General features: G+C 42.6%; 1 protein-coding gene across 3 annotated transcripts in view; it reads right to left on the bottom strand.

The window, feature by feature from the left end:
• Window positions 1–16,727, bottom strand: part of WLS (Wnt ligand secretion mediator) — a 108,098-nt gene that overhangs the window by 11,869 nt on the left and 79,502 nt on the right. For 2 of the 3 annotated variants that reach the window (XM_049617031.1, XM_049617029.1), the window contains exons 9-11: window positions 15,033–15,176; window positions 13,764–13,847; window positions 7,059–7,212 (exon numbers count right to left, since the gene is read on the bottom strand). In XM_049617031.1, coding sequence (XP_049472988.1) covers window positions 7,059–7,212; window positions 13,764–13,847; window positions 15,033–15,176 — 382 coding nt within the window. Of the gene's footprint in view, window positions 1–2; window positions 2,326–7,058; window positions 7,213–13,763; window positions 13,848–15,032; window positions 15,177–16,727 lie in introns of those variants that run through there. The other variant, XM_049617030.1, reaches the window with a different exon arrangement.

Here is a 16,727-nt window from a genome sequence, read left to right as displayed (position 1 = left end):
CTAAGACAAAAAAAAAAAAAAAAAGCCTTTCCGAAAATGCAGTATGTTACATACTTAGTGGGGAGGGGAAGAATAAAAGGGAAAAAATACATTAAGAAAGGTAAAGAAAAGAATTCTTCAGTTTGCAGTAAGTCTCTTTCCCTGGTTATGGTGTCAGCTCCTCTCAGATAATTAACAAGGAGATGAAGGCTTGTTTGTGTCTAGCCGTTGCAAAATGAGACCAGTCTCTGGCATTGGATTTAATCACCGAGGACTATCAACAGATCCATATTTGTGATATTGCACCCACAGGTATGTAGCTGCTTGCTACTGGATTCTAACTGGCTGGAATGCATCCTGGGGACACACAAAGCTATATAAACTGCACTATAACGTGACAACAATAACCACAACTCCCTACGACTGGCTGCATTTTAATGCCCATCCCTTGCCTATCTGTGGCTACTTTAGTATAAAAGGAAGGAAAACTGCTAAGATAATTCCAAGATTATTTCACAGAATCTGGGAGACTACCAGTCTTAGAATATGAAAGGGGCTACTTAATTCTAGCCTCACAACCACCACTAAGGCAAATGAACACCCCATTACCCAGATCCAGAAGCCAGAAAGCTCCCATACCATGAGTTTATATTTCTTTAGGTCATACTCAGTACATACTGGAGCCAGGATTCCAAACGGCCTATGTCTACCTCCAAACCTTATGTTCTTTCTGTAACACTCTTGACTTCATTCTTTCTTGTGGAATTTTCTCTAGTCCCATACCTACTGACCTCCTATTCTTCAGAGCTAAGCTCAAAAGATAACTCTCTGTAATAAAGTCCAGGCTGGTTCATGGCAGAAGGAGAAAAACAATGAGGTGGTTTATAGCAAGCTTGGGATGAGCCATTCCCCACCCACCTCCAAAGTGCCTCCAGATACCAAGTTCTGGGCAATTGCAAGAGGGTGGACACAATAAAACCTAGAAGCTGTGAGTGAAATCTTAATGTTATAGGCTGAATTATACCCTCCCCAAATTTATGTGTTAAAGTCCTAATTCCCACCCACTACCTCAGAATATGACTATATTTGGACATGGGGTCTTTAAAGAGGTAATTACGTTAAAATGAGGTCATTGGGGTGGGCTCTAATCCAATATGACCTATGTCCTCATACGAAAAGGAGATGAGGATACACATACACACAGAGCGAAGATGGCCATCTACAAGCCAAGGAAAGAAACTGCAGAAGAAATCAATCCTGGGGATACCTTGAACTTGGACTTCTAGCCTTCAGAACTGTGAGAAAATAAATAAATCTCTATTGTTTAAGCCTCCTAGCCTGCAGTATTTGTAACAGCAGCCTTGCCAAACTGATACATTTAGGAAGCAGAAAGTTACTCCCCCAAAAGTAACTGAGGGAAACAGTGACTGAGGTACCTCCTATTATAGTGGAGTGATGGTAATTCTAAGCCCTGGAAAAAATGATCTACTTTGCCTGGGAAAGGAGAGATCAGGTCACTGGAGGGACAGCAACCTTGGGAGAGGCAGGAGACAGAAAGTGCCCAACTACAAATAACAGAGCAAGAGGTGCTAGGCTAATGATGGCTTGTGACCTGCTTGCGAACTTCATTAGAAAATGGGAAAAGGCTACTGAGACCCGCTTCCAAGTCTGAGCCCAGCCCTGGTGGTAAGACCATTTCCATCACTGCTCACAGACATCGAAAAGCCAGGCTAGCCATGGGTGGGTCATCTAACATGCAACCAAGGGGAAGGCCTCAATAAAAGGCAGCCACTGTCAGAGCCTCATGACTCAAACCAAACATTTACTGAGGCAACAAAAGCCAAAGCCACCTTTTCTGTGAAACAAGCAGCAGGAGACCTTAGAAGCCTCTGGCAGTAAAATTGACGCAGTGTGGTAGTGAGCTACCATGACATGGGACCTGGGGCTGCTGCTGTGGCTTCCAGCAGAATGAGTGTGTCAGACAGAAGACATTTAGTGCGAATAGAAATAGAAAGGAACCGGTTGGCAATTAGAGTGTCTCCTGTTCCCTTCGTCATAGTCATCCAGTCAGGAATTCCGTTCCTCAGTTTTTTTCTAAAACCTTCTGACAAGAATTCTATAGACGAAAGAACACAAAAATCAAAGCTATTATTAAGAATCATCTGACTTTATAAGCAGCTCCGACTTTTTTTCCCACGTGAACTGATGTCTGAGAGGATTTGGACAGTTCGTCGTGTGTGCAGGACATCGATGCTGAACCCCTGGGAGATGCTGTCTTCATTCCAACCTAAGGTTAGCTGAGATCCATTCCTGCCTGGGAAGACATCCAGAATGATTCACAAATTGCTATTGGAAACAGGTAAAAAAGAACAACTTTAATGAAAAGGCAGCAGGAGCAGGGCAGAAAATGTGAATGGTCCTTGAAAGAGAGTTCTAAAATATCTCTGCTAAATTAAAAAAATTTAAATATATGTTTGTATATGTGTATACATATATGTACACATACACATAAAATGTTTATATATAAACATATGTACATAGATACAGAGTCATATATATATGTATGTATATAAAATTGATCCATGTAAACATGTTGGTACCAGCAGCTATGGTAACCCATAGCTTCACATCCTTGCAAAAAGATGGAACCCATAGCTTCAGATCCTTGCAGCACCAGTGAGCTGCTAAAAACATGAGGGCATTCTGGCCTGGAGATGTTCTGCCATATCCCGAGTTTCAGGAGGCAGTCAAGGAAGCCTGGTCTCTCAGACAAGGCTACCAGCTCTCCATGAAAGCAGGGACTCTGTCTTAGTCACTCCTTTGGGCTTCATGTCACTCCATCTTATCAAACCTGACACAGTGCTAAGTACTGAAGCACTGAGTGGTTCATTTCTAAGGGTCGCTTCCTGATGCACACAATAAAAGAGAAAATATATATATAAGAAAACAAGCTCTCTGGAAGCTGACCCTTTCTAGAACTTGCCATCTGCTTTGTTTCTGTCAGTCTATTCCTTGACCAAAAGGGAGAAACAAAATCTATGCTCTCTGCTTTCATTTCCTCCCTACCCACTCCCTCCTGACACTTGGCATCTCTTTCCACGTCCAAACAAAACAACCCCTCTCAATGTTCTTTCTCTTTCCTTATCCCCTTTGGCTGCATCAGAAACTGCCTGCCAACTTCCTGGAAAGGAGCTTTTTCCAGAGGTCTCTCCAGGATCCGTCTCACGAAGGCAAAAAGCACCACAAACCTGGGATTCATTCTCCATAGCAAGAGAACTGAATTCTTGGCTCCAGACCTTAAAAGCAAGGTGGTGGGGGTGTGGGGGAGCCCAAGCCAACTTAAAAATAAAAACTTTCCACGAGAAAGGAAGAGGAGCAGGGGAAGGCTGGGGGAGGAGAAGGGATGTCATCCAGAGACCCAGAGAATTTTAAAATACAGAAGTTCATTTTCTAGGTTTCTGTGTGATATTCCAAACTAGCTCTTTCCAAGGAGCTTCAAAATTTTGGCAAATGCTCCATAGTTCCTAGGAGACATTGTGTGGTCTGGCAACAGATGAAGAGATGAAAAGTGAAAGAGGGTAGAGAAGGAAAATGATCAGAGAACCCAACATGGAAGACTCCCTTCCAAATGCACAAGGTCACAGTACCATGTGACCATGGGAAGGGAAGGGCACAACAAACTGCCAGGTGCTCATGGGCTGCTGTGAAGTCACAGCTGATCATGTCACCATCACAGAACTACTCAACTGTGTGACTTGTGTTTATGATCAGAACAGGGTCCCAAAAAAGTCTACCCACGAAACTGCTTGAAGAATGTTTTTCAACATGGATTCTATCGGCATTTGAGGCAGGGTAATTCTCTAGTACAAGGGACTGTTTTGCTCATTGAAGGATACTTAGCATCCCTAGAATCTGGCCACTAAATGCTAGTGGTATGTCCCAGTCGTAGTGACATCCAAAAAAAAAAAAAAAAAATCAAAACAAAACCATGAATACTTCTGAACGCCAGTTGGCAAGGGATTTGGGGGATATGACCACCTGCTGAGAACTAGCTTTTGAACTTTTTGTGAAATTACAGGTCAAGCTGCCTTCAAACAAAAAAACTCTGATGGGGAACAGATCAAGTGCTATTCTCAACTGCAAGGTTTCAAGCCTCAGGGGGTGGCTGTTGTGCAGAGTAAGAAGTCCTAATGGGAGCTGCCTGACATCTGGCTTGCACATCAAGCCTCTGGCCCAATAGCATGGCGGGCAGTCATCCTCCCACTGCAGGCTGGGCCATGGCTCTGGCCTCTCATGTACCTAAAAGTGCCGGGATGGGCAAATTCTCACCGGTGTTTGGAAACCCCTTACCTATGACAGAATCACCCTCTGGGCTGCCACCTTAGGACAGGAGGTGCTCTTCTGCTCCTTCTTTGCCAACGGGAAGGAAGAGAACCACAGAATTTTATGGTTCCAAAAGACTTTAAGAGATCACTTGCAGTTGGGAGAATGGTAAGAGATCACTTACAGTTGGGAGAAATGGGGAGAGGTTAAGCAGTCTGCCACTCGCCGCATAGCAAAAAACAACCATAATAGTTTACATAGAGCACCCTAGCACACAGTCAGAATTCAGTAACTATTACCCATTAGTAGTATTATTCCAACTTCCCAGGAAGTCCAGCCACTGCTTTATGTGGTATTTCCCTGGAAGGGAGGAACTTCACCTACTGGGTTCCTGCTTAATATTCTCAAGTCACACACACGTCCATATGATTTCTGTCAAAGTCCAACAGGATGACCATGAAATGAAATCAAGATTCTTGTTCACAAGCCCAGAGTCCCTTCCTGCTGGTGTTATGAAGGTCCACTGTTTGAGAGGCCATGTGCCCCCATTTCCCACACTGAGTGTGACCAGCCAAGGAGGAGGGAGGAAGACCGGCCTGAAGGATGCTCTTGCACAGAAGTGGCAGGTATAGTACTGGAGGTGGATGGTGGTTAAGACTAGTCACTATTCCAACCCTCAGCACAGATGCCCTTCACTTCCCACATCATCTCCTCTCATGTCATCACCCCGTCCTTTTACCCCAACTCTCAAGATCATTGGCCCATCTGTGAAATATGAAAACTAATCTAGAACTCTTATTTCTGAAGCATTAATTCAATCAACACTTTCAAACCACCCTTAAGAACCTGTCCTTGGCTCTTAAGGAGTTAATATTCCAGCAGGAAAGGGAAGGCACAGGCAAACTCATCTATTACATTTATGCAGTGTCATATGAAATGTGTAATCATGTTCCCCCAGGCCTGTTCCTTAGAACACTAGTTCCAAACAAATACAGTGCCTGGAAAAAGGGGTCTGGGGCCAAACGGTTTAACAATTTGGAGGGGTATCTGGGTGGCTCAGTCGGTTAAATGTCCAAATCTTGATTTGGGCTCAGGTCGTGATCTCATGGTTCGTGAATTCAAGCCCCGCATTGGGCTCTGTGCTGACCGGTGTTAAGGTTGCTTGCGATCTTCTCTCTCCCTCTCTCTCTGCCCCTCCCCAGCTCATTCCCTCTCTCTCTTTCTCTATCAAAATAAATACATTTTATAAAAAAGTAATCTGGGGAAACACTATTCCTCCTACCCATTTAAAATGACTTACAGTAAAAATTAATGTACTAAAGGCATTAAGATGTTTTATTTTTATTTATTTATTTTTTTTTCTGGGAGGATGTTTTAAATAAAAACCTCATTAATGCCGATTAAAAACCCAATGATTCTCAAATTGACTACTAAAACCTATCAACATCCTATGGCAACAATATTCTATTGAACACGGTTTGCTGATCTGCAACTGGAGTGATGAGGAATAGGTTTCAAGAAAAAGGAACCATTTTGAATGTGCCCAAAAGATGGGTAGGGTTTTATTAGGCCCAAATGGACATAGGATATGAATCCATTCATTCAACACACACATGGTAAGAACTTCTTATGAGCAAGACCCACCTGTGGTGCCATAGCACACATGCAGACCTTCAAGCCCTGATCTCTGCTCCAAGGCAGTGAAGGGCACTAGCTCTGATTTGAGAAAGAACACCTTATATTTGAGGAATAGCAAGTAAATGGCTAAGGTGAAGCAGGTGTGAAAAAGAGAAGGAAGAATAAGGGTGCAGCCAAACAGTGTAGGACTAAGTATTCAAAAAAAAAAAAAAAAAGGAGCTCTTAGATCAGGTGTCACTTAGCAGGGCACCTATTCCAAGTTAAGAGCATGGCCTAGGCAGTGACAGTCATTTCCCTCTGTTATGGCTGGCAGAGAAACCCCAGGCAAGCCCTTCCTTTCTGTGGGCCTCAGTTTCATCACTTACAAAATAACCAGACTGGCTAAGTTCCCTAAGGCTCCTGGTAGCACCAACTGCCCTTAAGAAGAAGGCCATGGACACAGGTAGGTAAATAGCTATTGGTCTGGATGCAGGTCAACAAACAGCCTTGCAGAAGAATGAGCAGGAGAAAAAAATGAATCCAGCTCAATCTTCAAATCTCAGGACCTAGTTCCACTCTACATGATACCTTAAGATTTTGCCTCTCAAACTAGAAGAATAAATATGGCATAATCTCCAATAGTCAATTTTGCTCAAAAAAATTAAGGAAAGCAAATTTAAGTTTTATACTAAAACTGGCACATGTTTCAGGCTAGAATGCAGTATCCCTAATACTTAAAGATTAAGAAAGTAGAAGATGGGCACCTGGGTGGCTCAGTTGAGCATCCTACTTCAGCTCAGGTCATGATCTTGTGGTTCATGAGTTCAAGCCCATCATATAGGGCTCTCTGCTGTCAGCGCAGAGCCTGCTTCAGAGCCTTGGTCCCTCTCTCTCTGTCCCTCCCCTGCTTGTGCTCTCTCAAAAATAAATAAAACATTAAAAACAAAAAAAGAAGACGACTTAAAGAAATACCTGCCTTGTGCTGGCTTTTTATCTTATGGCTCTCCAGTCCCTGGGGGCACTCACTGACATTTGGAGGGAAAGTTTGCCTGGGGAACCCAGAGCCTTTGCTATGTGAGCCTTGTAGAGACTGAAGCCTATATCCTGAATACAGCTGTTCTAAAGAAACTGAAACTCACCATTGGACTGGTCTTCCCCGTAGTTCTTATGGGATGGTGCATATAGGAACATCAGAGCAAAGACATACAGGTTCCACATTCCATAGATGCCTGTGAAAAAGGCACTGTTCACTTGGACTGTGACGCCGCCCCACTTCCAGTGGCCTTCAGTCACCTATGGAAAAAGGACAGTGACATGCAATTAGAACCAAGAAGAAACATAACACCAAGACAGGAGCCAACCAACACAAAAACCAAATGCCTTCTAACCTCCAGGAAAACTAAAGGGCTGTGTAAGACTCCTTTTAAAACCTAAATCGTACCAGTATGGATTTAGGTTCACTGAGGGCTTACTGTGTGTCAGGTACGAAGTCAGTAGTTCTCACATTGGCTGTATATCAGAATCACCCAGAGAGTATCTCTTCCTTGAACAGCAGTACATAGTTATCCTTAATTTAAAGAAATTGTGTTTGGGGGTGCCTGGGTGGCTTGGTCGGATAAGTGTCTGACTTTGGCTCAGGTCATGATCTCACGGTCCGTGAGTTCGAGCCCCGTGTCGGGCTCTGTGCTGACAGCTCAGAGCCTGGAGCCTGTTTCAGATTCTGTGTCTCCCTCTCTCTCTGTTCCTCCCCTGTTCATGCTCTGTCTCTGTCTCAAAAGTAAATAAACGTTAAAAAAAAATTAAAAAAAAAAAAAAGAAATTGTGTTTGAGTCTCACACTTATCCATAACTATAACTCCTCTTCTGTCTGTCTTCCCAGCTAGATGTAACGCCCTGTAGGCAGAAACCATTTCCGATTTGTTTACTGCCATACCCTCGGTGCCTGACACATCACAGTGGCTCAATGAAGACAAGCTGATTAAAGAAGCAAGTGAGTGAGAGTGAGTTGCTTTCCTTAGTGGGGCAGAGTGGGGAAGCAGAGAGACACAGGCTTGGGGTCAGAGATGGGGTTCAATGCAGACTTTACCACGCACTCTCTGCTTAATGTAAGTGAAGTTAAGATGAAGACTCTGAACTTCAATGACCTTAAGGGCAATATAAAAACTTGCAGGGTTACTGAGGAGAATTAAGTAAACATATTCCTAGAAATGTCCTGACACACAGTAAACACAATAAATCTTAGGTCTTACATTGTCACTCTATGTAAGTCACTCATGAAGGTAATTATGAAGCTTTCATATGCTTTATAATTCTACAAGAATGTTTTGAGGCTGATTTTGTCTATGTTAATGACTTGATAATTGTTTTGAGGGCTGTCTGATGACATATGGATTACACTGAGAACTGTCAACAGAACTGTTGACCCGAGTGACTAGACATTTGTGCCAGCTCTGAGATCAATGAAACGACTCTGACCACTTCTGCTTGCTACAGGAAATCTTAAATGGGAGTAAAAGAATACTGGACAAATGTTCCTGTGATAACTTAATAAGACTGCATTATGTAAACCATCTCTAGGAGACCCTTCTTGGAGCTAAAGTGTAAGATGGTAATCTATTCATTTGTATCTGATACAGATGGTATCTGTATTCATTTGACACCGTCTTTATAGCCCGCGACCCCAGGGGCCCCAGGCATAATAAAGCTGTAAGTACAGGTGTTTCCTTTTGAAATACCTGGAGTGTCAGTTAATTAAGTTAACTGTAGACTTACCAGTTTTAGTTTGGCCTTGATGACACATAATTTTTCATTTTTGTGATGCATAAACCACCATTGCAAACTCTTATTTATTTTCAAAAATAATTCACTTGATATGATGTGCTCAGGAATATTTTTTGGCCAAGAAGAATTTCATAACCATTATTGATTTTAGAACAATGTACAAGCATTCAAGCTACTTAGGGCTGACTTTTTAGCAATGTCTCCAAATGTCACTCTTTTTACTTTAAAGAAGAATATCCTAACTTTATAAAAATTACAGTACTTAGGGCATACTTAAGATGATTTTTAGTGAATATAATGGAAGAGGAGAGGAAGTCTTAAGATAGTTCCTGGAAATATATGTACCTGCTGTCATAACAAAGAGAACCGTTCTGTGTGATGGAGGAGGGGAGGCTGGGATGGGAACTGTCGGTAAAATGGAGTAAGACAGTTCTGATTTTCTTCTACTCTGTTAAGGCGGCGGGTCCCTCAATAAGGGAAGGGCCTTCAAGAGACCCTACTTCCAATGACATACGCTGGGAATACTCAGTACTGAATTTTGCTGAAATGGATTCTTGTCAGGACTGGCATGACTGATCTCAAGAAAACAGTCACCTGTATTCCTGGTACACAATGGTACTCGACAGACAGACGGTTGTTGAATGAATATGGACAAAAGTACTGGCACGTGCAGGAATGCAAGTGCAAATCCATGGAAATGGAAAGGGAGGATAGAAACAGTCACTCTAAGAAAATATCAGATTGCAAAGTAAAGAGAAAATATTGCATTCCATAGTAAATAATGATACTTTTACTTAAAAGTAAGACGTCAATGGTAAGTGTTATTTCACTTAAATATTGCTAACACAGATATTAGCAAAGCTAAGACATTTTAAAATAATAACAAAGATAATGATAGTTGACATTTATTCAAAGCTAATATGTCAGGCACTACAGTAAGAATTTTACATGGAAGAGATCAGTCTTAATAACAGCTTTATGAGGTAGGCAGGTAATATTTCCACTCAACACATGGTAAACCATGCCATAGGGAGGTACGTTATCTCGCCCAAGATTGCTCAGCCAGAAAGTCATGGCTCTGACTCCAAAAGAAGGTATTCTTAACAGTAGGAATATTATTGTAAACAGGGGTGAGTGTGTTAAGTTGGCATATGAAGCCACTATTGCGGAAGACCAAACTTCCTTTGAAAACTCACTTAATTAACCATAATGCACATTATTATACACAGGTTCATATATTCAAATCCGTATAGTAATATATACGCACTATATATCCTAGACATAGTAATGTATGGTACAATAAACTGGATATATATGCAAACTACAACTTTACAGTAGAACCACTGAAATGAGAATGCTCATACCACGAGGGGTACACAGGCGCTCAGGTGGCCTGAGGAGCCACAGCAGATTCGTGCCCCTGTCTCATGTCTGCTGTGAGACACATGCGCCTTGTTTAGCATGGAGTTGCAGAATTACCCATACCCATAATTTGTCATCTCTAAATGTATTATTTCCTGCTGAGGGCAAAGAGTTGAATTTGCATAAGTGAGCTGTATACACAGTGTCACTCGACTGTGTGTGCCTGCCCTTCTCCTCCCTCAATTATTCCTGCCTGAGACCTCCTGAGCTCTGAGCACATTCCCACCAACGTGAACCATAGTAAGCAGCCTCAACAGAGCAGGCAGGCCCTGTAAATCCAAAATCTTATTAACGCCAAGGCAGAGAGGTGACACTCACCCTCTTTTAACTTCTGGAGAAAAAAATCAGATAGCCCCCAGTGAAAAAAAAAAAGAAAAGAAAAGAAAATCATCTTCCCCCTGCATAAGTCTTATTTCTAAAAGTCCCTGTTTTTCCTGATTTAACATTTGAACAATTTACTTTTGTGTGAAACCACCCAATTATACCCCTGGAGCCAAGTGAAGGTCAAATCCCTTTACACCCAGTAGTCTTGACAACCAACATTCCACTTAACAACAAGATTTCCAAATCCCAGACACAGGCTCTCTTACTGGAAACATTTCCTCCGTAAGTGACAGAATGAAGTGATCACACACACACACACACACACAAAAGAGCCGGGGACAGGCTCTCTGGGAGTTTGCTGCATGTGGCTTGACCTGAATGTCAGGCACCTGGGGGTCCCCTTAGTGAAGGTTGGTGACCTTCTTCCCTGCATTGCACTTCTGTTCCCTACTGTCCGCTACCTCTAAACGGAACGCCTCTTTCTTTTCCAGAGGGAAGGGGCTAAAATACCAGACTGTGATGTACCATCTCTCGGTTGCTATGACTGAGGCCATTAAAATGGCAGGCATTAAAAGACTGCCCCTCAGGACCCAGCTACAAAGCCTCAAGGTCACTGCATTCCACAGCTTCCTGTTAGCCCTTCATTCCTGGCCTCAGAGCTTCAATATCCTGGCGAGATCCCCTCGCATTATATTTCATGGGGCTTAAATGCAAGCTCTCTCAGCAAGCCCGAGAGTATAATGGGAGTTTTAATACATTCCTTTTACCTAAGGCTGGGATCTATTTCAAAAAGTTACCCAATAGGTTTTCTTTCAGGTGAGCTCATTGCTGAGACATTCCAAAATGACATTAAAAAATAAATCCTCTGATGACTATATTAGTACAGTACCTGGGACATTGAGAGTTATGCCTGAAAACGTCTTAGATATCTATAAATAAACCTTAAAAAAATAACCCAGCAGGAGGAATGTGAGGAGCTAATGGAATCCAAAAGAACTCGCTGCTACCCCCTTGGAGTAGAAATCCACTCCGGGCTGACTGTCGCGGCAGATATAAAAAGCCAGCCACAGGCTGGAGCTATGTTAGAAAATACTGGGGCAATGGAATATTAATCTTTTTCTCCAAAGAAAAGCCACAAACTCTGCTCCTTAGAAGAATTGGCCTACCTTGCTTTAAAAAGGTGCGCTATCTAACATATACAAGGCTAAATTCGGGAAACACATAGGTACCTCAAAGATCGGCCAGTTGTCCCTTCTTGACTTCAGGTGGAAGGGACCCTCTGCAGAGGCAGGAGGGTAAGTAGCATGGGGACTGTGGTGGTGTGGCTTCAGCTTTCTAAGGTGGCAGACACATGTTGTTAGGACCAAAAGTGCCCTTTCTTTCTGCCTCCCTGGGAACATATCTTGGGATTGCCTTTTATTCTTGAGTCCAGCTTAACTTGAGGCTCTTTTCCTCCAAGCACACCCTGCTCTCTCGGACTCCCCCAACTGGCCATATTAAGTACCACAGCGCGTTACCGCGGCACTGGAGGGCTGGACACTTTGGTCACACGAGGGAACTGGCCAAAGGATAAGTCAGGCCTCAGACACCCTTGTTTGAGTCTCTGCTGGTTGAATAAAAAACTCATTCAGAATTTGAAATATTTTTACTGCATTTGGAGTGGCGAGTGAAATTTCCAAGGCTTTATAAACAAACAGTCTGATACAAACACAGCACTGGTGTAGGTCACAGCAGATGTGGTAAGCTGAACTTACGAAGACAGATATGCATATTTGTTTTATTTTTTTTTTCCACATTCACGTCAGCCTTCAACAGCAACACTAACACTGCCCAGTGGGCAGAGCCCACATGGCTCGAGGGGCTCCTAACTTGGGTCAGAGGCGCCCTTGGGTGTCCTTCCATAAAGTTCAAGAGGTCCATGAACCGGAATGAGAACAATTATATCTTTATTTTCACCCGTTTCTAACTGAAAGTTACCATTTCTTTCATTTATGAATGTAGAAAACAAGTTCCTGTTAATATTAGCACCACTGATAATTCTGCCACCAATAGAAATCATAATTTCGTATCAATCACAATTATAGATATAGATCTGTAATATCTGTAACATATATAATTGCAAATACCTATATATCTGATTCCCTTTGAAGTCCAAAGTTTTTATTTTACTCATTTAAAAACATTCCAAGAAGAAGCCCTCAGCCTCCACCAGGTTGCCCAAGGGGGTTGGTCTATGGCACAAAAAAACACAGGGGCCCCTCTGAGGAAATAAGCTAGCAGAACAAGACAAATCTGCATCCTAAGGCTCTATCTGCACTACTTACATTCTCAGTTTGGGCCAAATACAGGGAGGACAGAACAGCTGGCAAAAAAAGAAAAGAAAAAGTCAAAAGGACTGGGTTCTGGTCCCTAACTTACTGAATGTCCTTTGGCACAATATTTACCCTTTTTTTTTTTTATTCACAAGAGCACAGCTATTCCTGCCCACGATGTGCCAGGCACTCTGCAAATTACTTTGCAAGCATTGCTGCCCGCGGTCCTTACAGCCACCTTTTGCAGAACATCCGTTCTACATATAAGAAAATTCAACCTTAGAACTGTGAAATAACCCATCCACAATCCTACCCGGCTGGAAAAGAGCACAAATGGGAAATGTCTCTAAGGCTATCGATTTCATGTCTTAGCAACTGGGATAGCAAAACTTACCCTACTTCCCCACAGGATTTTTGCGAAGCTCCAATGAATGACAGAAAGGTAGCATGTCAGATTTAAACAGTAGTTTCCACTTTCCAAAACCAGTTACCAATATTTAAACATTATTACCATTATTGAGGTCATCAAGAGAGCAAAAGTTTGAGTTTTGGAAATAACCAGCAGAAAGGTAAGATTCTATCAAGGGGACTTGTGAATTATATTTCATGTTTAAGTGGCAATATAATTACTGCAAAGAATGGCTGATGGACTGTAAAAGGATCTATGTTAATGCCAGATAAGGATCAAATCAAACTGATACTTGCTTATTGCTGTTCTGCTATAGGGCTTGAAAGTGTATTCTCAACTAAATGAAGTAAGTGCCCTTCCATCTGGCTGCAGGCTTTTAATTTATTCAGCAACTTCTTCTTTCCGTGAGGCTGTACTGAAAGGGAAAATTCCGTCCACCTCCGGCCAGGTGGAATGTCCCTTAAAAAACATGGTTTGAAGAGCTGCCCAGCATTATAGCCTCCCTGCTCCTTCCTCAGCAGCTCTCTAGAATTTTCTATGCAGAGTAGAGGCACCTCTCCAGCACATTCTCACCCTGACTGTTCAGGATCCACTTACCTGACTAACGATGAAGAAAATGACAGTCATAGCAGCACAGGCCAAGGTTATCAGCATGAGGAACTTGAACCTGAAAATCAGCCCCTGTTAGGAAGGAGAAAAAGAGTACCTTAACACTCTCCCAGCTGGTACCAATCCTTTTCTCAATATATAAATCTATAAAAAACTAATTTTAAAGAAATCTATAAAACCAAATCCCTAAGAGTGACTAGTAAAATAATTTCACACAGTAACATTTCTCCTGCAGAGGTGAATGTGGCTGAAAAATTTATTGGGCCAAATATTTCTTATGTTCTTATCTCTCATGAAACAGTGATACCAGAGCCTGGGAAATTATATTCACAGCACGTGGTGAGGCTGCTAATTTCCCTGCTAAGCTGGTTATGCTTCTCTGCAAGGGTTCAAAGTCACCAAATCCAAGTTTTCTGCGGTTGTAATAAAATTCTGCTCCAGTGAACAAAAAGAAATGTGCATATTAATCAACATGAAGTGGATTTGGTTGAATTTTCTCATGTGTCACTCCAGCTCTAGAGCCAGGCAAAGCTTCAGCAAGTGCCCAGGGTTTCCTGAGAGCAGGATTTAAGGGAACCTGTGTTTCAGGGAGAGACACCTCTTATTCAGGGGTGCTTAGTTGCAGATCCACTGCATATAAAAACCCTGGGGTTCTGCAGTTTCTGTTTCTTTTCACGGAGGAATTAGGCCCATGTCTCTCCAAGGACAGCCACTTAGGCATGAGTCCAAGGGATCCTTGAAAAATTAAGAATGTGTTGCTTGTATTAGAGATTAGAGGATGTTGAGTGTTTTCCCTTGAATGAGATGCATAACATATAAACAGAAATTACCGAATTCTATCTGATCACCTGCTGGATATTTTAGGGGAAATGTAGCCTCTTGGGAGTCTAAAAATCAGATCACCTGGGCTGAAGCCCAGTCTCAAGGCTGATTCTGCCCTAGTCAAATCTCCCATCTAGTATCACCCACATTCCACCCCAAAGCTGAAGAACCTGCTGAACAAGTTCACCCCTAGTGAGGACAGAAAGACATATATACCACAGAAAACTCCAAGATCCACGCAGGCCAGCTAGGTGTTTTTAGGGTCGGATTTAGCCTCTTATTTTGCCCAGAGCTCCTATATTACATGAGAACCTCTCGATGTGTATTTGAAATAAAGGCTTCTAATCTCCAGGTATAGGTGTGTGGTATGTGTTTACATATCAAGCAGGAGACACTGAGTAACCAGATCCTGCATGAGCCAAGAAATTTGCTCACCTCATAGTGCAGCCGCCGGACTTTGCTCATGGCTGGCAGGCTGGACTGCTTCCCACTGATGTTCCGAAACACCTGAAACACCATGAAGCACAGAAACAGGAAGTAGAGGCAGAGGCAGATGCCAGCCACAATGATGAAGGCCATCTGATGGTTTCCAGTAAAGGAAATGGCAGGCTAGCTGGGGACACAAGCATGTCTCAGCTCTGTTGGCAACAACACCCTCTGTCTCCAAATAGTTGGGCAATTTTCAGGAGGATAAAACATTAAAACTGGTATTCTAATGCCAGTGATAGAGATTTTCTGACACAGAAGTACAACAGAATGGAATGAACCAAATTGCTCTCTGAGGCAAGGAAGAAGAGGAATGGAGTCTTGCTTGTTAGAAATGCAGATTCCAGGGCCCACCTTAGACTTACTAAATCAGAATCTGCCTCTTAAGATCCCCAGGAGATATGTATGTACAATAAATTTGAAAAGCACTAAAATACTGGATATCAGTTGCAAATTACTGATCAGGTAGAATGCTGCATTAAAATCACCTGAAGTGTTAAAATGCAGCCCAGGTTTCACTGAAGATGTATGAAATCAGATTTTTCAAGAGCAGGGAAACCAAGAGCAGGGATCAAGTTTAAGAACCACTGGGCTAGTTAGTCCTTGGATTTTTATAAGAAGACTGAGACACCCTGGAATCAGGAAGTGATGGAGTGGGGGATGGAAGCAGCCACAGCAGCTAGAAGGGATGCTGGGCATGGGACCTAAGTCCTTGAAGTAAAACCAGGGAGGAAATTCTGTTTGCAATCTTCTGTTACCACAAGAAAAATCTTGTCAAATGGGACAGGAGGCAGAAGGACAGATGGCCAAATTGGGAGATGAGGGTGGGGGCAGTATATACGTTGAAACTGATCAGGGCAACCCTGAGACCTATCTTTAAAGCTCAACTTGAGAACCACCAAGGCTTGGGGTACACTGAGCTGGCTTGGGAGGCAGGTGACCTGAATGCAAGTCCTTTCTGCTCCAACTCTACCCCAAGTTGCATATTTTAAAAAATTTTAACAAGTATGAACTCAGCATGTATATTTCATTAAGTAATACATTTCATGAAGTTTCTCCTTCTTCCATAAAGCTAACAGTACCCTGGAATGAGGAAACCTGACATTTTATTTGCCTCCCTGGACCTCCATCATATCTGTACAATGAAAAGGTTGAAGTAGACTTAACATTATGAGTATTTCCCGTGTTGTGCAGCTCACATTTTGGAGAGGAAGGATGGGAGTCATGGTGAGATCAACTCTCTCATCTTTAAGGTAATGATACTACTGAATCAGTTTGCTCACAAAGTTCTTGTGACACTAAGAAGCCCAGATAAACATCATGGCCGAACAAAGCATTATTTACCAGCACGTGACAAGATATTATCCATCAGGAAATAATACAACTCCAGCCTTTCTCCCCACTCCAGAGGAGAGTCTTTTTCTCCCAAAGCTCTTGACATATTATTCAGGAAGATAAAATATTTAAATCCAGCATCCTAAAGGGGATAAGCTAAGACTGTCGCTTCTGCTTCATGAAGATGACTCAGACAGAGTTTACACCAACCAACCAGAAGCGTCAGCAACTCCCCTGGAACTAATCACCTTAGCCTTATCTCCATGCGGTCTCAGAAAGGAATGGCAGCAGCACGTACGCTGGCACACC

Source organism: Panthera uncia (assembly GCF_023721935.1).
Source record: "Panthera uncia isolate 11264 chromosome C1 unlocalized genomic scaffold, Puncia_PCG_1.0 HiC_scaffold_4, whole genome shotgun sequence".
Classification (NCBI taxonomy): Eukaryota; Metazoa; Chordata; class Mammalia; order Carnivora; family Felidae; genus Panthera; species Panthera uncia.
This window is presented reverse-complemented; position numbering and strand designations above follow the sequence as displayed.